Genomic DNA, 16,603 nt, shown 5'->3' with positions numbered 1-16,603 from the left:
ATAGGCGGGAGAAATATCAACAATGTCAGATATGAGGATGATGCCACTCTAATGGCAGAAAGTGAAGAGGAACTAAAGAGCCTCTTGATGAGGGTGAAGGAGGAGAGTGAAAGAGCCAGCTTAAGACTAAATATTAAAAAAAAAAACTAAGATCATGGCATCTGGCCCCCTTACTGCATGACAAACAGAAGGGGAAAAGGTGGAAGTAGTGACAGATTTCCTCTTCTTGGCCTCCAAAATCACTGCGGACAGTGACTGCAGTGATGAAATCAGGATGATTGCTTCTTGGCAGGAAAATGATGACAAACCTAGACAGTGTGCTGAAAAGCAGAGACATTACTCTGCCAACAAAGGTTCATATAGTCAAGGCTATGGTCTTCCCAGTGGTCATGTACTGTTATGAGAGCTGGACCATAAAGAAGGCAGAACACCAAAGAATTGATGCCTTCAAACTGCAATGCTGGAGAAGACTCCTGAAAGTCCCATGGACAGCAAGGATATCAAACCAGTCAATCTTAAGAGAGATCAACCCTGAATATTCACTGGAAGGACTAATGTTGAAGCTGAAGCTCCAGTATTTTGGTCATCTGATGTGAACAGACAACTCATTGGAAAAGTCCCTGATGCTGGGAATGATTGAGGAGAGAAAGAAAAGAGGGTATCAGATGATGAGATGGCTGGACGGCATCACTGACGCAAAGAAATGAACTTGGGCAAACTCCAGGAAATGGGGAGGGACAGGGAGGCCTGGCAAGCTGCATTCCATGATGTTGCAAAGAGTCAGACACGACTGGGCAAGTGAACAATAACAACAACAATTTGTTCCCAGGCTTATTTATCAGTCATTCATTCACTCAACAAATATTTCTGAGTGCCTACAAAGCGCTACGCCCAACACCCGGTACTACGTGCTGTTCTCTCCACGGACCTCCTCTTTCACCCATCTCTTTGTCTTTGCCCTGAACTCTCAACCTCCAACATACAACTTACACACCGTTCTTACCAAATCCTGAAATCCTGTCTCCAAGATCCACGGCAAATGTCTCTTTTTTCCTTTGATCTTCTCTGACTTCTATTCTCTCTTCCCTTTCCCACTAGATATCAACTCTCTTCCTTCTGACTCCAGAGTACTTTATACTTCTCTTCAGAAAGGTATGGTCTATAACCAAATCTATTTTTAAGTTATTTCTCCTATCTGTAGCCCATTTGTTTAAAAACATCAAGCATCACAGGGTAGGGAGTGGGAAGCATCATGATTATTAATTATACCTCCAAAGTGCTCAGAGCATTCCCTGCCTGCTTGTAGGTACTGTATGAAACTCTGCCAAGTTAATTTCTGTTTATTTAACTCATGCTCCATGATAACGACACCACAAGCTATACTCAAACACAGAGACTGTGAAGTTGCCCTTCGCATCCTAAGCACTTCCATAGCTCTGAGTGGGTTACTATTAAAAATATTTTTATCTTTGTTTCCCCATATATAAAAGCAGAAATAACTTCTCTGTCAGAACATTGTTATAGAAATCAACCAACCCAGGAAACTTATTAAAACAGTTATTTTAGGCTCCCACAGTTCTATTAAAATGTCTTGGCCAAAATACGTTTTCAAACTAAAAAACTATTTACAAGTATACAAAAGAAATGATTTGGTGAAAAACTTGGATAATACTCTAAGTAGGTCAGGAAAAGGTGTAAGTTGCTTTAAAATTTGAAGTTAAACTTAGCTTCATCCTATCTTAGCAAAACAGTGAGGATTGGGAAAAGCACAGGAAATGATGTCATCTGTCAAGCAGCAAAGGAACTCAACCCACAAACTGATTTCAATTAAAGTGGTTCATGCCAAGAGCTAATTTCCATTCCCACATGAGCAACAAAGCCATTTAGCTACTTTGAGATAAAAAAGCGAACAGTAGTTTAAACAGTGACTTTACATGACTTGTTTAAATTGAAAAACAGAATGAGTTCTTCTTTCTGGAAAGAATGATAAGTTTATATTTAAATGGAATATAATAAATACCTCCCTGATACGTTCTTATACTTTTTTTCTACCCTATCTTTCAGGTAAACTTTTTCCAGCATAAAATATTCTTTCTCCTTTAAAAAATAAAAGCCCTTGATCAGACTTGTGAAACAATAAGGCAGGGTTAGTCCAATGGTCCAAATAAACCAGTGAACCATGTATCCTTAGGCCAGAGGAGCAAGCTCATCAACCAATTGCTGTTGTTGCTCAGTTGCTAAGTTGTGTCTTATTCTTGGCAACCCCCTGGACTGTAGTAAGCACTTCAGGCTCATCTGCCCTCCACTATCTCCTGGAGTTTGCTCAAATTCATGTCCATTGATGATAGGATTTTAATCATCTGCTTTGCCACAAACATGTTTACCAAATTTGCATTCTTTGTGAGTCTTAGACCATTAGGAGAAAAAGTATTTCCTTAATGGCAGGAGCACTCATTCAGGGTTTCTGTGGGAAAAAAAGGAACTAGATACGAAGTTTCACTATAATTTAGACAGTATACAAACTGGTTTTATTTGTGATTGAGTCCTGCCATTGATGCAAATTCTAAATTTACCCTAATGTGACAAAAAATTTCAGATATGTGGCAATTAGGAGATCAGGTTCTATTTCTCTAAAAGAGCCAAATGAAAAATAAGGGCTCCATGTGAACTCATTGAATGCTCTAAACACCTCAAGTTAGAATATATTCCTAAACTCAATCAGCGTTAAGACTTTACCAGAAACTGAAAATACTAAGGGAGTTCAAATGCCTGTGCACAGGTCTATGGCTACCACGTGCATTTAGCTCCAAGGAGAACTTCCCCTCCAAGATGGGCAGAAAGCCTCAAAGGGTTTCAGGTAAGGTTCACCATCCTAGAACTCATGAAAATGTTGCCATTAACCCTCATCCATATAGAGTCCCAAACGAATTTTATGTATGTTCCAGTAGAGGTCAGTCATTTCAGTCATTTAACAAATATTTACTGAATGTCCTCCATTTGCCAGGCATCAGAAAGAGCAGAAGAAACTTTCTTTAGATTACAGCCCAGCACAAGTTAATTCTTAAGAACTATCTGCCCGAAGGGAGCAAGCGAACACACTACTGGAACAGCAGAGATGCAGAGCTGGTGCTTAGGTCTAAATACCTCAGGTAATGATTTTTGGGGGGATGCATTAGATTGGGAATGATCCTAAAATTCTTCCATTATCTTGGCAGGCACAAGGGGAAGAAAGAACACCGGGAGCCATTTGCAAATAAGCATCTGTATGGTCACATATGATTTTAATGTAAGCCCTTGGAAAAGTATAAGACAAACAGCAAGACTAACTTCTGGACTCGACACCTGAGAAAACAGTCCATAGGGGCAGCCAGAACCAGAGCAGGACAAAAATGATTTTCACTGGGAGAGATAATGGCAATGACATTTTAAGTACATAGTCTATGGTGCCTAAAGACACACCAATTAGTACAGCAATTTCACTAAGGTATCTCAAAACAAAACAAAAAACCTAGCAGAGCTGAAAAAGATCCAGAGAAAGACAAATTATATGATAGCAGTGATAAAGACACTTTCATAGAGGGTTAACTAGAAAGCAAAGAGTTCAATTGTTTCTATGGACAAATCTGAGCAGATTCCACCCAAAGCCTCTTCTCTCTGTTCATATAAAACCCGCACTTTCCTGAAAATCCTTTCCAAGGTCACTTCTTCCAGACCAGCTACAGTGCTACCTTCCCATCCTCTGAGTATCCTCACACTTATACTTTCTGCCATGGTTGCACCATACTTGCTTAAACTTGCTAACCTACTGCTCTACAATTGTTCCCCTGGGCTTCTTACATCCTTAAAGCTTGGATTCAGGTTGGGAGTACAAGTACCCCAAATTCTAACTAAACTGAAATGAATTAAAAATGATACAATTTTATCCAAACTAAAAGTGGTTCCAAACAGTAAAGATGTCAATACTCTCCAAACTGACATACAGATTTAAAGCAGTTCTATCAAAATCCTAGAGAATATTTTTCTGTATATACAGACAAGACGAATATAAAATTTATATGGAAAAGCAAAGGAACTAGAATAACAATTTTGAAAAAGAACAATTAAGTGGGAGGAATTAGTCTACTCAGTTTTCAAAACTTACCATAAGCTGCAGCAATCAAGACTGTATGATACTGGAGGAAGGACAGACAAATAGATCAATGGAATAAAATAGAGAAACCAGAAGTAGATGTATACAAATATACCCAACCGATTTTTTGACAAAACTGAAAAAGTAATTCTACTGATGAAGGACAGCCTTTTTGGAAATATTAGGTTGGCCAAAAACACCCTATGGAAAAACCCAAACGAACTTTTTGGCCAACCCAATAAGTGGGTTGGAGGAATCAGACATCCACAGGTATCAACTACACCTAGACCTCAATGTAAATGTCTGTAACATTTAGGAAAAAAACTGGAGAAAATCTTCAGGATCTATGGCTCAGCAAAGAGTTCCTAGACTTGAGACCAAAAGCACAATTATTTTCCATTAAAGAAAAAATTGATAAATTGGACTCATACATATTTTAAAACTTTTGCTCTGTTAGAAGATGAAAAGGCAAGCTACAGAGTGAGAGAAAACACCTGCAAATTACATAGCTGATGAAAGGCTAGGATTTAAAGTGCACAAAGAACTCTCAAAACACTAAAATAGTAAAGAATCCAGTTAGAATCTAGGCAAAAGATGTGAAGAGACAACAGTTCACTCAAGAAGATATATGCAGGTGACAAATAAGCACAGGAAAAAATGGTAAACATTATAAGCCAGTAGGAAAAAAATGCAAATTAAAATTACAGTGATGTAATTACCATATACCCATCAGAACAGCTAGAATTGAAAATAGCAGCAACCCTGATAGCTGGTGATAATACAAAGAAACTGCGTCATTCATACATTGCTGGTGAGAATGTAAAATGGTTACAGCCACTCCAAAAACAGCTGGCTGTTTCTAGAAAAGCTAAATATGCAACTACCATACAACCCAGCAATTGCATTTCTGGGCATTTATCCCAAAGAAATAGACTTATGTTCACACAAAAACCTGTACATAAATGTTCATAGCAGCTTTGTTTGAATAACCAAAAACTAGAAGTAACTCAGATATCTTTCAATGGGTGAGTGGCTAAACAAACCTTACATTCATAGCATGTAATACTACTCAGAAATAGAAGGGAACAAAGTACTGATACACAGAACCACCACAATAAGATGAATTCCCAGAGAATTATGCTGAGTGAAAAAGAAAATTCCCAAAGGTTATATATTATGGGATTCCATCTACATAACATTCTTGAAATGACAAAATTATAGAAATGGAGAACAGATTAGTGGTTGCCAGGGTAAAGGAGGATGCAGGAGGAAACGGATATGAGAGAAATATGAAGAATTCTGGTGGTGATAGCAACGTGTATTCTGTAACTTGACTGTATCTATGTCAATAGCCTGGTTGTGAGATTGTATTATAGTATCACAAGATATTAACATGAGGAAAACTGGGTAAAAGACACTCAGGATCGCTAAGAAGTACATTTTACAATTGAATGTGAATCTACAATTAACTCAAAGTAGTAAGCTTAATTTTTTCAATCCTTTTAAGAAACATAAAGAATAAAATAGAATGAGCATAAATTCAACTCAAAATTCTAAAATATGAAATTTAGGGAACACCTTTTATAAAAATATACTGTATACTATTTTAAAAGATAATACATTTTATTTATATATCTATATTATTTATTTTATATATCTATTTTATACACTTTATCTATTTTACTTACCCATTGTACTTATATATATTTAACGAGAGTGTGATAAAATTCATGGATTGCCCATGACAGGTCTTTATGAGAATTAGAATTGCCCAGGATCCATCTCTGGCCTCAGAGACTGAGAGAGTAGAGAGCAGTCCTAATATACCTAGAATTAAAGTCCAGAAAATCCACTGTTCTGAGCCTGTCTAGCCAATCTTCTTTTTGCCCTGGTGCCTCAACGACCGGTGGCAAGACTCCCAATAGGTTAAGGGAAGCCACGACTTCCTGGTGTCCAAAGGAATTGCTGGCTGGCAGTTTGGACTTTCTGGAAATGCAATCTTTCATTCAGGTCACTAAGAGATCATTTCCTATTTTAAAAGTCACAGGACACAAGTTGGAAACAACCTGAAAGAAAAACCTTCCTTTCATTCTTTATATTTTCAAGTAGGAAGGCTAAAGCCTCAGAGGTCCTACAACTCACCTGGATCTCCTTGACTCCATCACATAACAAGTATACAGTTTCTCAGAAATATTGGTAAAATGACCTAAAGTTATTCCTTCTTACCAGAACCGCAAGTTGTGAACGCAAACATTTCACGGAGTTAGATTATCCTTCTATTACCGGGAGAGCTAGCAAAGTGACCTACCCACATTTGTCTACCACACCATGGGCAGGAAGTTCTATAGGATGGCAGAGCTGTTTCCTAGAACATCATTTAAAAAGATCAGAAATGAATTCTGATCATTCCTCAGCTACCCTTTACTTATTAATAAAACATTCTGCCAACTTTAGTTGTGCAAGATGTCTGGACGTTATTAGTTCAGGTAGAGTCCAAGCCAATGATTTTAAAGGCTCCAAATGCCTCAAAAACCCTCATGAAACCGTGTCCTCCCCCTCACTTCATTCTCATCCACAAAGTACTTGGGGATTTTGTCCAGTGAACAAGCACCACAGACAGACCCAAACCTCCTCAAAGATTACCGCGCACAAGTCTTGGACTTCAGCCTCTACCCTAATCTGGCCCACAGGACCTTACCACTGTACTCCTCCCACATCGCTGCTAGCTTGAAATCTACTACAACCACGGCTTTTCACTCTGATCTTATTAACCTCTTTTCTCGACATCTCGTGATTTTTGCTTGACTAAATCATCAGCAGCTCACACTATCATTGAAGACCTTTCCAGCTGGCTATCCAGTTTGCTACCTGACTGTACTTCCTCCCCCTTGTGGAGCGGTGTGTTGGTGGCTGGTTGAAGGACCAATCTGAGGGATGGTTCTACTCCCAACTTGCTATGTAGTCTCCTTCCCCACCTGAGGCTCTCACTCCTCAGAGGCAGCCTGGAGGTCATCATCCTGATCGAGGTGGAGACATCCAGCATGTTCCCCAAAGTGCTGCCAACTGAGCACCCTGCCTCCTGCTACTCCTCCAGCTCAAGTGCTCCTGATATATGGAATTAACCTCCTGTTCCTTGGAGGACACACATTCAAAACCAAGCTGAGATCAAGAAAGAACATTCTACCCTTTGCTGTTCACCTGAAACTCTCACAACATTGTTAATCAACTATACCTCAATACAAAATAAAAAGTTAAAAAAATAGCAAAAAAAAAAAAACATGCTAAACTCATTGCAATAAGCAAATGAGCCCCAGCCCACAAGAGAATTTCTATCCCAACCTATAACTGTCTGTATTCAGTCCTCATCTGTCTCCATTTGGTTTCCACCAGAAGCAAATTCTGAGACAATAACTCAAATGTCAGTGGTTTCTTTTAGAAGTAATTTCAGGAAACACTGGTAAAGAGACTGGAAAAGTGAGACAGGTAACAGAAGGAAATTAATGAAGTACATTCTCAAGCCTGTTCCTACATGGGCATCTTGGGCTCCATCCCACTAGGGAACTTTAGAAGACAGTACATAACACACCTCATAGTTAAGCAAAATGAGAGGCAAGGAAGCACAGGCTTTAATCCAACACTTTCCATTTGTCACTGGTTAAGAGGTGCTTCTAATTAATCCCCTCAGCCTTTCCAGCTTGCCATGCATGCTCCCTGGCCAGAAAAATGTTACAGAGCTCTAAAGACAAGAGTTTTTTGTGTAACCCATGAATGCCAAGGTATGTGAGTGGGCACCAAGAAGGTCTGCTACCCTGCACTATTGGCCCCATTCTGTTAGTTGGTTCATGAGAACCACAGTTAAATGTTAGGACCCTTAACAGGTACAGGATCTCGATCATGCTCAAGTCTCTACTTGCAATCGACAACAGAGAATGTACTTATTCTACAATGCATGCACGCATGCTATGTTGCTTCAGTTGTGTCGACTCTGTGACCCTATGGACTATAGTCCGTCAAGCTCCTCTGTCCATGGGATTCTTCAGGCAAGAATACTGGAGTGGGTTGCCATGCCCTTCTCCAGGGGATCTTCCTGACCCAGGGATCGAACCTGCATCTCTTACATCTCCTGCATTGGCAGGTGGGTTCTTTATCATTAGCACCACCTGGGAAGCTCACAATATTCCACAATACTCTCAAAACCATGTCAAAACCAGAATATGCTGTAAGGGAAGTGTATTTTCTCACCAGAAATTGGAAGTGGAAAAGGAACCTAAGATTTTTGCCTTGGTAATGGTCAAGATGTTGAGGGGCTGTTTATATAGATATGAACTTCATTTTTTAACAACCAATGACTCATCTCCTTCCCAACCCCCACATTTCCCCTAATTCACTGCTGAGCACCCATATTTAAAAACAAAAACAACAGAATAAGCTGGCAAAGTCTCTGAATAATGAACTGTGGCTATTTCCTTGGCATCACAGAATGAACAAAGTGGTAAAATTCTAAAAGGCAAAATATGTTTGTGCTTCATGATAAATCATCCCCAATAAACTGCCATGATGACTCCTAACATTGTCCTCTTGCAAAAGGCCAGGATCTCAAGTTGTAAAAAGTGTTTAATCAGATTCCTCCTTCAGTACCACAAGGAAGAATGCCTAGTTTTCTTGAGTCAAAAATATACATTAAACGATCATGTCATTGAGTATCTTTTATGGTGTTTACATTGGAGATACAAAGATAAAAAAGATGACACCTACACAGAAGGAGGCCACAATCTTTATATTATTCATGGTAACTATGTCCCACAGGTAATTTCTCTATAAAAAGTGAAGAAGGGAAATGGGAGGCCAGACTGAGGGGAGCCATTCCAAGTATTTTGAGCAGAGCAGAGAAGGCAGATGTTCTAGTGAAAAAAAAAAAAAGTGTATTGCAGGCAAGAGAAAAGCCAAAATCAAATTTAGGAGAAAATAGGGCATAACCACATAAAATAATATTATATATAATGACATGTTATACTCACTGGATCTGGAGCCACAGGAAGGAGCTATCTGACCAGATGGGCAAGTGCACATATTTGGCCTTGAACAAAATCCATCCCCACAGGAATGCCGGCAAATGGCTGTGAATAAAAGCAGAGGTCTGTTAGCACATGGCTTCAGAGCACAGTGATTCACAGAGCCCCAGTCCTCAGGTGAGGAAACGTGGACTGTCAAGTTCCCTGTTGACTTTGCTATCATGACCTGTGTGACCTCAGGCCTCAGGTCTACTCATTTATAAAACAAAGCTATTGGACTAAATAGAATCTAAGACTGGGAAGCTCCCTAATCCATATGAGTGGTTCTCTAGCCTCTCTTTACTTATTCCACAGCTCACTATCTGTCAATAAGCCCAGGATAGTCTATAAAAGGAAAACCAAACAAACAAAAATCCTGCACTGCTGTTGTTTAGTCGTTCAGTCATGGTCCAACTTTTTGTGACCCCATGGACTGTAGACCTTCAGGTTCCTCGGCCCATGCGATTTCCCAGGCAAGAATACTGGAGTGGGTTGCCATTTCCTTCTCTCTCTCTCTCTTTTTCTCTCACTATATATATATATATATATACACACACACACACATATACACACACACACATATATATATATTTGTGTGTTTGTATATATATTCCTGCATATACATACAGACACATATATGTTGTTCAGTAGCTAAGTAGTCTCCAACTCTTTGTGAGCCCATGAACTGTAGCTTGCCAGCCTTCTCTGTCCATGGGATTTCCCAAACAAGAATACTGGAGTGAGTTGTTGTTTCCTCCTCCAGGGGATCTTCTCAACCCAGGGATCAAACCTGCTTCTCCTGTGTCTCTTGCATTGGCAGGAGGATTCTTTGCCACTGAGCCACCAGAGAAGCCCATATACATATATATATGTATGTATGTATGTATGTATGTATGTATGTATGGGGCTTCCTGTAGCTCAGCGGGTAAAGAATCTGCCTGCCATGCAGGAATCCGCCTGCAATACAGGAGACCTGGGTTTGATTCCTGGGTCCGGAAGATTCCCCTGGAGAAAGAGATGGCAATCCACTACAGTATTCTTGCCTGGAAAATCCCATGGACAGAGGAGCCTGGTGGGCTACAGTCCATGGGGTCTCAAGAGTCAAACATGACTTAGCAACTCATACACATACACATTCTGTTTTTACACTAACTTAGAGTTAGTGATATAAAACTTGTAGCAGTATTCTTGGTAGCCTATTTTATTGTAAATGCTTAAAATTTAGTAATCTTTATAAAAAATACCATGCCTGGCTCAGACTGCTTCCTGGTTCAGATCCTGCCAGCTGAGAACATCTGATCTACAGAGTAACTTATATCCTACACATTTAGTCCTCTTGTGAACTACATCAACAGTCTGAGGGAAGTGTGAATCCACTTAATAGTACTGATTCTACAGTCAGGAAGCCATTCATCTTTTAGAGAACTATTAACATCTTCAAGTCACCCAGAGACTAATATCAAACTAGTACCAAATGCTCTGCTAACTGGACTGAAGAATAAGTTCAAATGGCAAATGGTTTATGTTTATCAAAAGACCAAGATTTGGTCACTACTCTTCTATACTCATAGACTTGATTCTTTCCATCAAACTCCTGTACAAACTTGCAAGAAGTAAATGAAATATGCAAGGCCAAAAATAATGCCCTTGATAGAAAGTGCATCAGAATGTCAGAAGAGCCCTAGGATGGAGATTGAAAACTATTAGGAAATAAGCTGTCAAAGGGCTCAACAAACATTTATTTAAATACTTGAAGGTAGCATTTCTCAGAGATTCCACAGAACACTAGGGAAAGTGTTTTGTTTTTAAGTTCATTTAGAAAACTCCAAAAACCATTACATTCCTCTCTTAGTCAGTTTTGATTTTGACATAAACCACAATGTGCCAAATGAATAAGTTTTTTTAGTCAAAATCAAGAACTGGGAAGGGAATTTACTTTTTCAGGTCACCAAGAGAATGCTGATTGAAATAATCTCTTCTTCTCCATGGATCATTTTTGGCCAAATGCGAAGGGGGATAACATGATTCCTTAATGGCTTCTCAGCTCTAAATTTCCCTATTATACTAATGGATTTTTCCAAAAACTGAAAATTATTTCACAGGTGTGATGACTGTAAAAATTCATGGAGGACCGATGTCATAACTAATCTGAGTTAGTATCTCTTAGTATTAAACACCACCTTGTCCGGCATGTGACTTGTCACACAACGTTTGTGGGATACGAGCATCTGAGCTTTGCCACAGAAACAGAATCAATACAGGAATCTCTGGTACCATCAGAGTTCCTCCCCCAGTCTTTTCACTCATTTTCATATGATGCTCTATCTGCTTCCTCTCCTCTTTGTCTAAGAGTTAGGTTTCCTTTTAGCCTCCATCACCCAAATTCAACATGCAAGGTTTGGGTAGGCTTGTAGGTGGCCAACACAGAAATTACAATAAGGAAGGCAGCAATGATAAACTTTTTTTTAAAAACCCCATCAAAGTGATGACATAGGCTACATGGCCAGGAATAATGGATGCAATGACCTGAAACCTTAATCAAGGTATCCCTATGGCTCTATTCCCTCTATCTCAGAAACATTCTAAAGAAAGTCACTGAATTAAAGTATTAACAGTGGCTTAACTGAGTTAATATATTCCCAAGCTGGATTCAGAAGAAGTAGGAAAATCTTAGAGCTGGAAGGCTCTGCTATAAACATATTAATGGTATGTCGTTACATAGGACAGAATACTAAGAATCACCATGCAACCAAAACAAAAGAAAACGATGAAAAATAATGGATTGCCTATTACTTACGGACAATACACTGATTTCCACCAGGTAAAGTCTTCCATCCAGGGCAACAGTAAGCATTATAACGTGATCCACAGACATTGGGTCTGAAACAAAAACAGAAACAAAATTCAATCATGATAACTCCATATTTTTTTTTCAAAAAAGAATATGTCACTAAATTAAAGGAAAAAATTCCTGAATTAGAACAGTATGAATCTTTGCAGACAAAAACAGTAAGCTCATGGGACTCAATGCTGGCTTAGTAGTTGGGCACATTTTAACATAATGATACCAATAAGGGTATGCTTAATATCACCTATGTACACAGAGCATCAGGAAAATAAAAACCATAGAAACAAAATGCAGTTCCTTCTATGACAATGCACAGATATAAAAATTTATGGTGTTATACAAGTCTAGTTTGAACAATACATTTACCAATCTAGTTAAGAAAAGTCATCATAAAGTCTACTGAATGTGAGGTCTTATCTTTTCACTCATTGAAATAGTGTGTATTTTTCCCTATGACCAATCTACCCTCTAAAATGTGACCACATTCTTCCTTTCACCAGAATTATAGGAATGCAAACTCTGACATTAGTCAGAAAAAAATAAAAGCCAAAACATGTAAATATTTCTTTAGCCAAAGTTTACAAACATAGTTGATACCAACAGTTACAGGAAAATAAAGTCCATGTCACTCTGGATTTCTTGTTTACAGACAGTTCATCACATGTTTTGGAACAAAGCCATGCATTCAGGATCCAGATGATCCATATTTAACACTTTAAGGGAAAAACTGGGTAAAGATCTAGCAAATTTTACACTGGAAACTAAGGCAGAGGATATAACACAAACACCCAAAAGAAACCATTCATTTCACTCGGTCACAGCTGAGGGCCTAAAAATTGACGCCAGTTCTTCAAGTTGAGGGGCTGATAAGGCAGATCAAAGGTTTTAGAATCGATTTCACAAAATAGCAGCTATCCCAAGCCTTGCTGGTATAAATACTATAGTCCCGTAAGTATAAGCCTTTAAAAACAATTGCAGACCTAAAATGCATTTTCTGTTGGGGTGTACTCACATATTCTCACTATATTTGCACAGAACACTCCTGCATTCTTCCTAAATTCACCACTTTAACCAAATGCAGGATTAGAAAATGAGCCCAAGTCTTTGGCCTGTCTTGAACTCCGTTTACAGCCCCAGAGAACCTGGAACATCCTACAGGGAAAAATGCATACTTCAAACCAACTGATGCTGACATCTGAAAGAGAAAGAAGAAAAAGGATGGAGGAGACAAGGAGACTGCCCTAAATCCATACCTAGCCAGGGTAGAATAGCCAGGGCTCTTCCAATGCTAGACAGAAAATTACTGGATAGAGGCTTAATATGTGCCTGGTGTTAGGAACTCTCTGAGCTTTAGTTTATTTCTCTCCAACTGGGATAATGGAATGTGTCCACATCATATGTGTGTATATCAGATGAAATAATGAACATGAAAAGCTTATAAATGAAAAGGACAATGAAAACACACAGCCGCAGCAGCATGGTGGTGGAATTATTTTCTGATCTAAATTAGCTGTTCAGCCAAAGGAACCATAAGAGATTAAGCAAGGGAGAGAAACTTTACCAAGAATTCCAAGCCAGATGCTCTCCACTCTCTGTCCCTCCTGCGACAACGTAGTGCCCTAAACTTCAGTTCAGAGTGCCCAGAACTTCCGAGGGCAACTCATAATCTTGGAAAAGGGAGTGAGAGGAAGGGATAGGATAGACAGCTGGGGCAGGAGAACAAACTTCATAAAAGTTCTTTTGATCTAAAAAGACAATCCAGGCCAAAGTCAACCACCTCAAACCTTCCCCACCAATAACTCCACTGGATGCAATGCAACTCCAAACCAAACCCTGCAAGAGCTTCAGAGAATCCCTGAGCCTTTTGTAGGATGTCCTATACTCAGAGTAACTATGTTTTTCAAAAAACCAGGACATATCATCTGACAAGAATGAATGTATTTATGGAGTAAACACATACAACAGGGTTTAAAAAGAAAAAAAACAAAGGTAGATAAAAAAAAGTACAAAATCAGTCCTACAAAGCAAGATATTCAAAAGATTTTCCAAGGTATTTGAAAAATCACAGTAATAGACATTCTTTATTGTTCCTTCAATGTTTAGAATCAACCTACAGACAAAACATGGAAGACATTACAATTTACAATGGTTACAAAACAAAAGGTAAATGTTTTAAACCGTCACGTGTCATAAATCAAGAAACAAGTTGGAAAGAAAAGTGTGGAGAGAAATAAAGCAATTGATTCAGGAAATAGAGGTTTAAGAACCTAATTTTTTTTTAAATACACATAACTAAAAGTCATTCAATAATTATTTTAAAAATGGGAAAGAGAAGAGAGAGTAAAAGTATAGATCCAAGTGAGTTATGTCCCCATCTTTCACGGCAAGAAGCCAATATGTACTGTTTAAATATAGACACCTAAGTACAAACACAGTACATGGTGTCAAGAGGATAAATATGAGAAGAACTAAAAAGAAATGGTTAAGACTGGTTGCCTCAGGAAATGAAGATCTGGGGAAGTAGAAAGTTCTTTTGCTTTCTCAATTAATACCCATCTATAACTATTCATTTTAAAAATATGTCCTGTTATACTTTGATCATCATCTTTCATTTAAAACAACAATTTTACTTTCAAAGTATGAACTTCTTATCTCATAAACACGGTACTTCCTGCTTCATTAGAATGAAGCATTCATAGTTCCCTTTCATTAGTTATCACATTTTCATTTCATTGCATTTCTTAAAATTCTATATTGTGTTGAATTATGATTTGTTTTCATGCTCTGACTTTTTGGAGTTTAATAACTTTGTCCTTTTTAATAGGTAATATAAAAAAAATAGATAATATATTATTTAACTTCAACCAATATCATCAAATGACAATTGCTTTGTCTTGTTACCATTTGTTCTTCAACAACATGAAATACTACTATGTCTTGTGGCTTAATACAAAGTATTAGAAAGATATAAGTTTTCTCCTCTGCTGACTTTGGTCTTGAGAACTGCAAACTAACTGGATGACACTTATTCTGCTTACACACAGAAAAAAAAACAAAAACAGGTTTAATTCTAGAAATTAATGTCTTATTTAAGTTGGAAAGCACTAAGATATTTGAAGTCTAAAGTAGACATGTTGGATTATTTCCATTCTAAAAGATTTTACTCTCAGGTTTCAGCACAAAAAAAATCATTAACGAAGAAGATAAATCATTAATGAAGTTACTTTTTTGTGTAAATAAAAGTGTAGCATTCATACCTCTTCCTTTGTACTTCATCAGATATACCCACCAACCCATCATTAAAAAAAGAGTCAGAGTTAGAGCTCCATGCAAGTGGCAGTAGCCTTCAGCAACTTAAAGGTAAAATTCAAAGAGAAAAGATATACCAAGTGCTAAAGATACATTATTTCATCATCATAGAAACTCTCTGAGGAAAATTCTATTATTACTATTTTAATAGTAAGGAAACTATGTCTTAGGAAGGATAAAGAATCTAGCTAGCTAAAGTCCCATAGCTTAGAAGTAGAGAATGGGGATTTGAACCCAGGAAATCTTATTTTAGAGCACACTGTCTTAAGGCAAAGATGTATTTAGGTGACAAGATGATATTCACTCAGCAGCATTGATGGTGGCATAGATTAAAAATATCACAAAATGTCCATCAACTGACCAAAGACAAACATAAACTGTTTTACCTGATTCTTAATAGTTTATGGTGGGACGGATATGCTTCTATTCCACTTTACTGCTATACATTACATTTTTTTGAATTACTCTTTATAACTTTTCTTACCAGTTGCTCTGAATGTTAGCCCTGCAACAACCCAACTCCAGTCACTCTAGGGGAGGGGTGAGCCTCCACAGGCTGGATATTTGGATCCAGTTCAGACACAGCTCTCAGAGATTGTGTGGGCTAGCTAAAGCCCCTCTCAATGGAGCAAACAGCTGGGCTCTACCACGTCTGACCACATCATTGCAAGAATTGCCTCTGTGTGAGATGTCTGCAGTGTGTCCACATTCCTAAGCCAGAACCCACTTCTGCGAGTCTGGCCTCTTATAGCCAAGATAGCCTTTCTGTTTCCTATCCCAAATGCAAAGTCTTTTTCAGACAAGACTGGGGTAATAAAGACAAATTCAAGGGACTCTTATTTTATATGCATGAGTTTCTCAGATGTGAAGTGATAAAACTTTGGACAAACAGAATAAAAAGCATTAAGTAAAGGTTAATGATATGGACCCTGCTGGCTTCTTTGATCTTCAGGGACAAAAATTACAATTTAGTCCTCTTGGGCATTAGTATGGAGACGCATCAAAAAGCATATGCCACCACATGACAAAAGGTGCCCATGTAACACGCCTCAAGGTAGACATCCTAACAGTCCAGTTTCAGAGTTTAAAAATAATTACAACTTTATCAAAAATGAGATGAAAAAACATGAAAAAACTATAATATGCAAATGAGTTATATACACTGTGGAACCACACATTATTATTTTATGAGTACTTCGACAAATTTTATCAAGGTAAAAAGAAAAACCATCTGTGCTATCTCATAAATGACTCCACTGCTTCAGT

The 16,603-nt window shown here is 38.2% G+C and overlaps 1 protein-coding gene across 1 annotated transcript in view; it reads right to left on the bottom strand.

Annotated features, from left to right (window-relative positions):
• The window catches only part of FBN1 (fibrillin 1), a 257,123-nt gene that overhangs the window by 212,180 nt on the left and 28,340 nt on the right, over positions 1-16,603 (bottom strand). Inside the window, exons 3-4 of the mRNA XM_043473020.1 lie at positions 11,978-12,060; positions 9,148-9,246 (exon numbers count right to left, since the gene is read on the bottom strand). Of these exons, the coding sequence (XP_043328955.1) occupies positions 9,148-9,246; positions 11,978-12,060 (182 nt within the window). The remainder of the gene's footprint in view (positions 1-9,147; positions 9,247-11,977; positions 12,061-16,603) is intronic.

The sequence above is a fragment of the Cervus canadensis genome, chromosome 6, assembly GCF_019320065.1.
Source record: "Cervus canadensis isolate Bull #8, Minnesota chromosome 6, ASM1932006v1, whole genome shotgun sequence".
Lineage (NCBI taxonomy): Eukaryota > Metazoa > Chordata > Mammalia > Artiodactyla > Cervidae > Cervus > Cervus canadensis.
The sequence above is the reverse complement of the archived record's forward strand: the minus strand, read 5'-3'. Positions and strand labels throughout refer to the sequence as shown.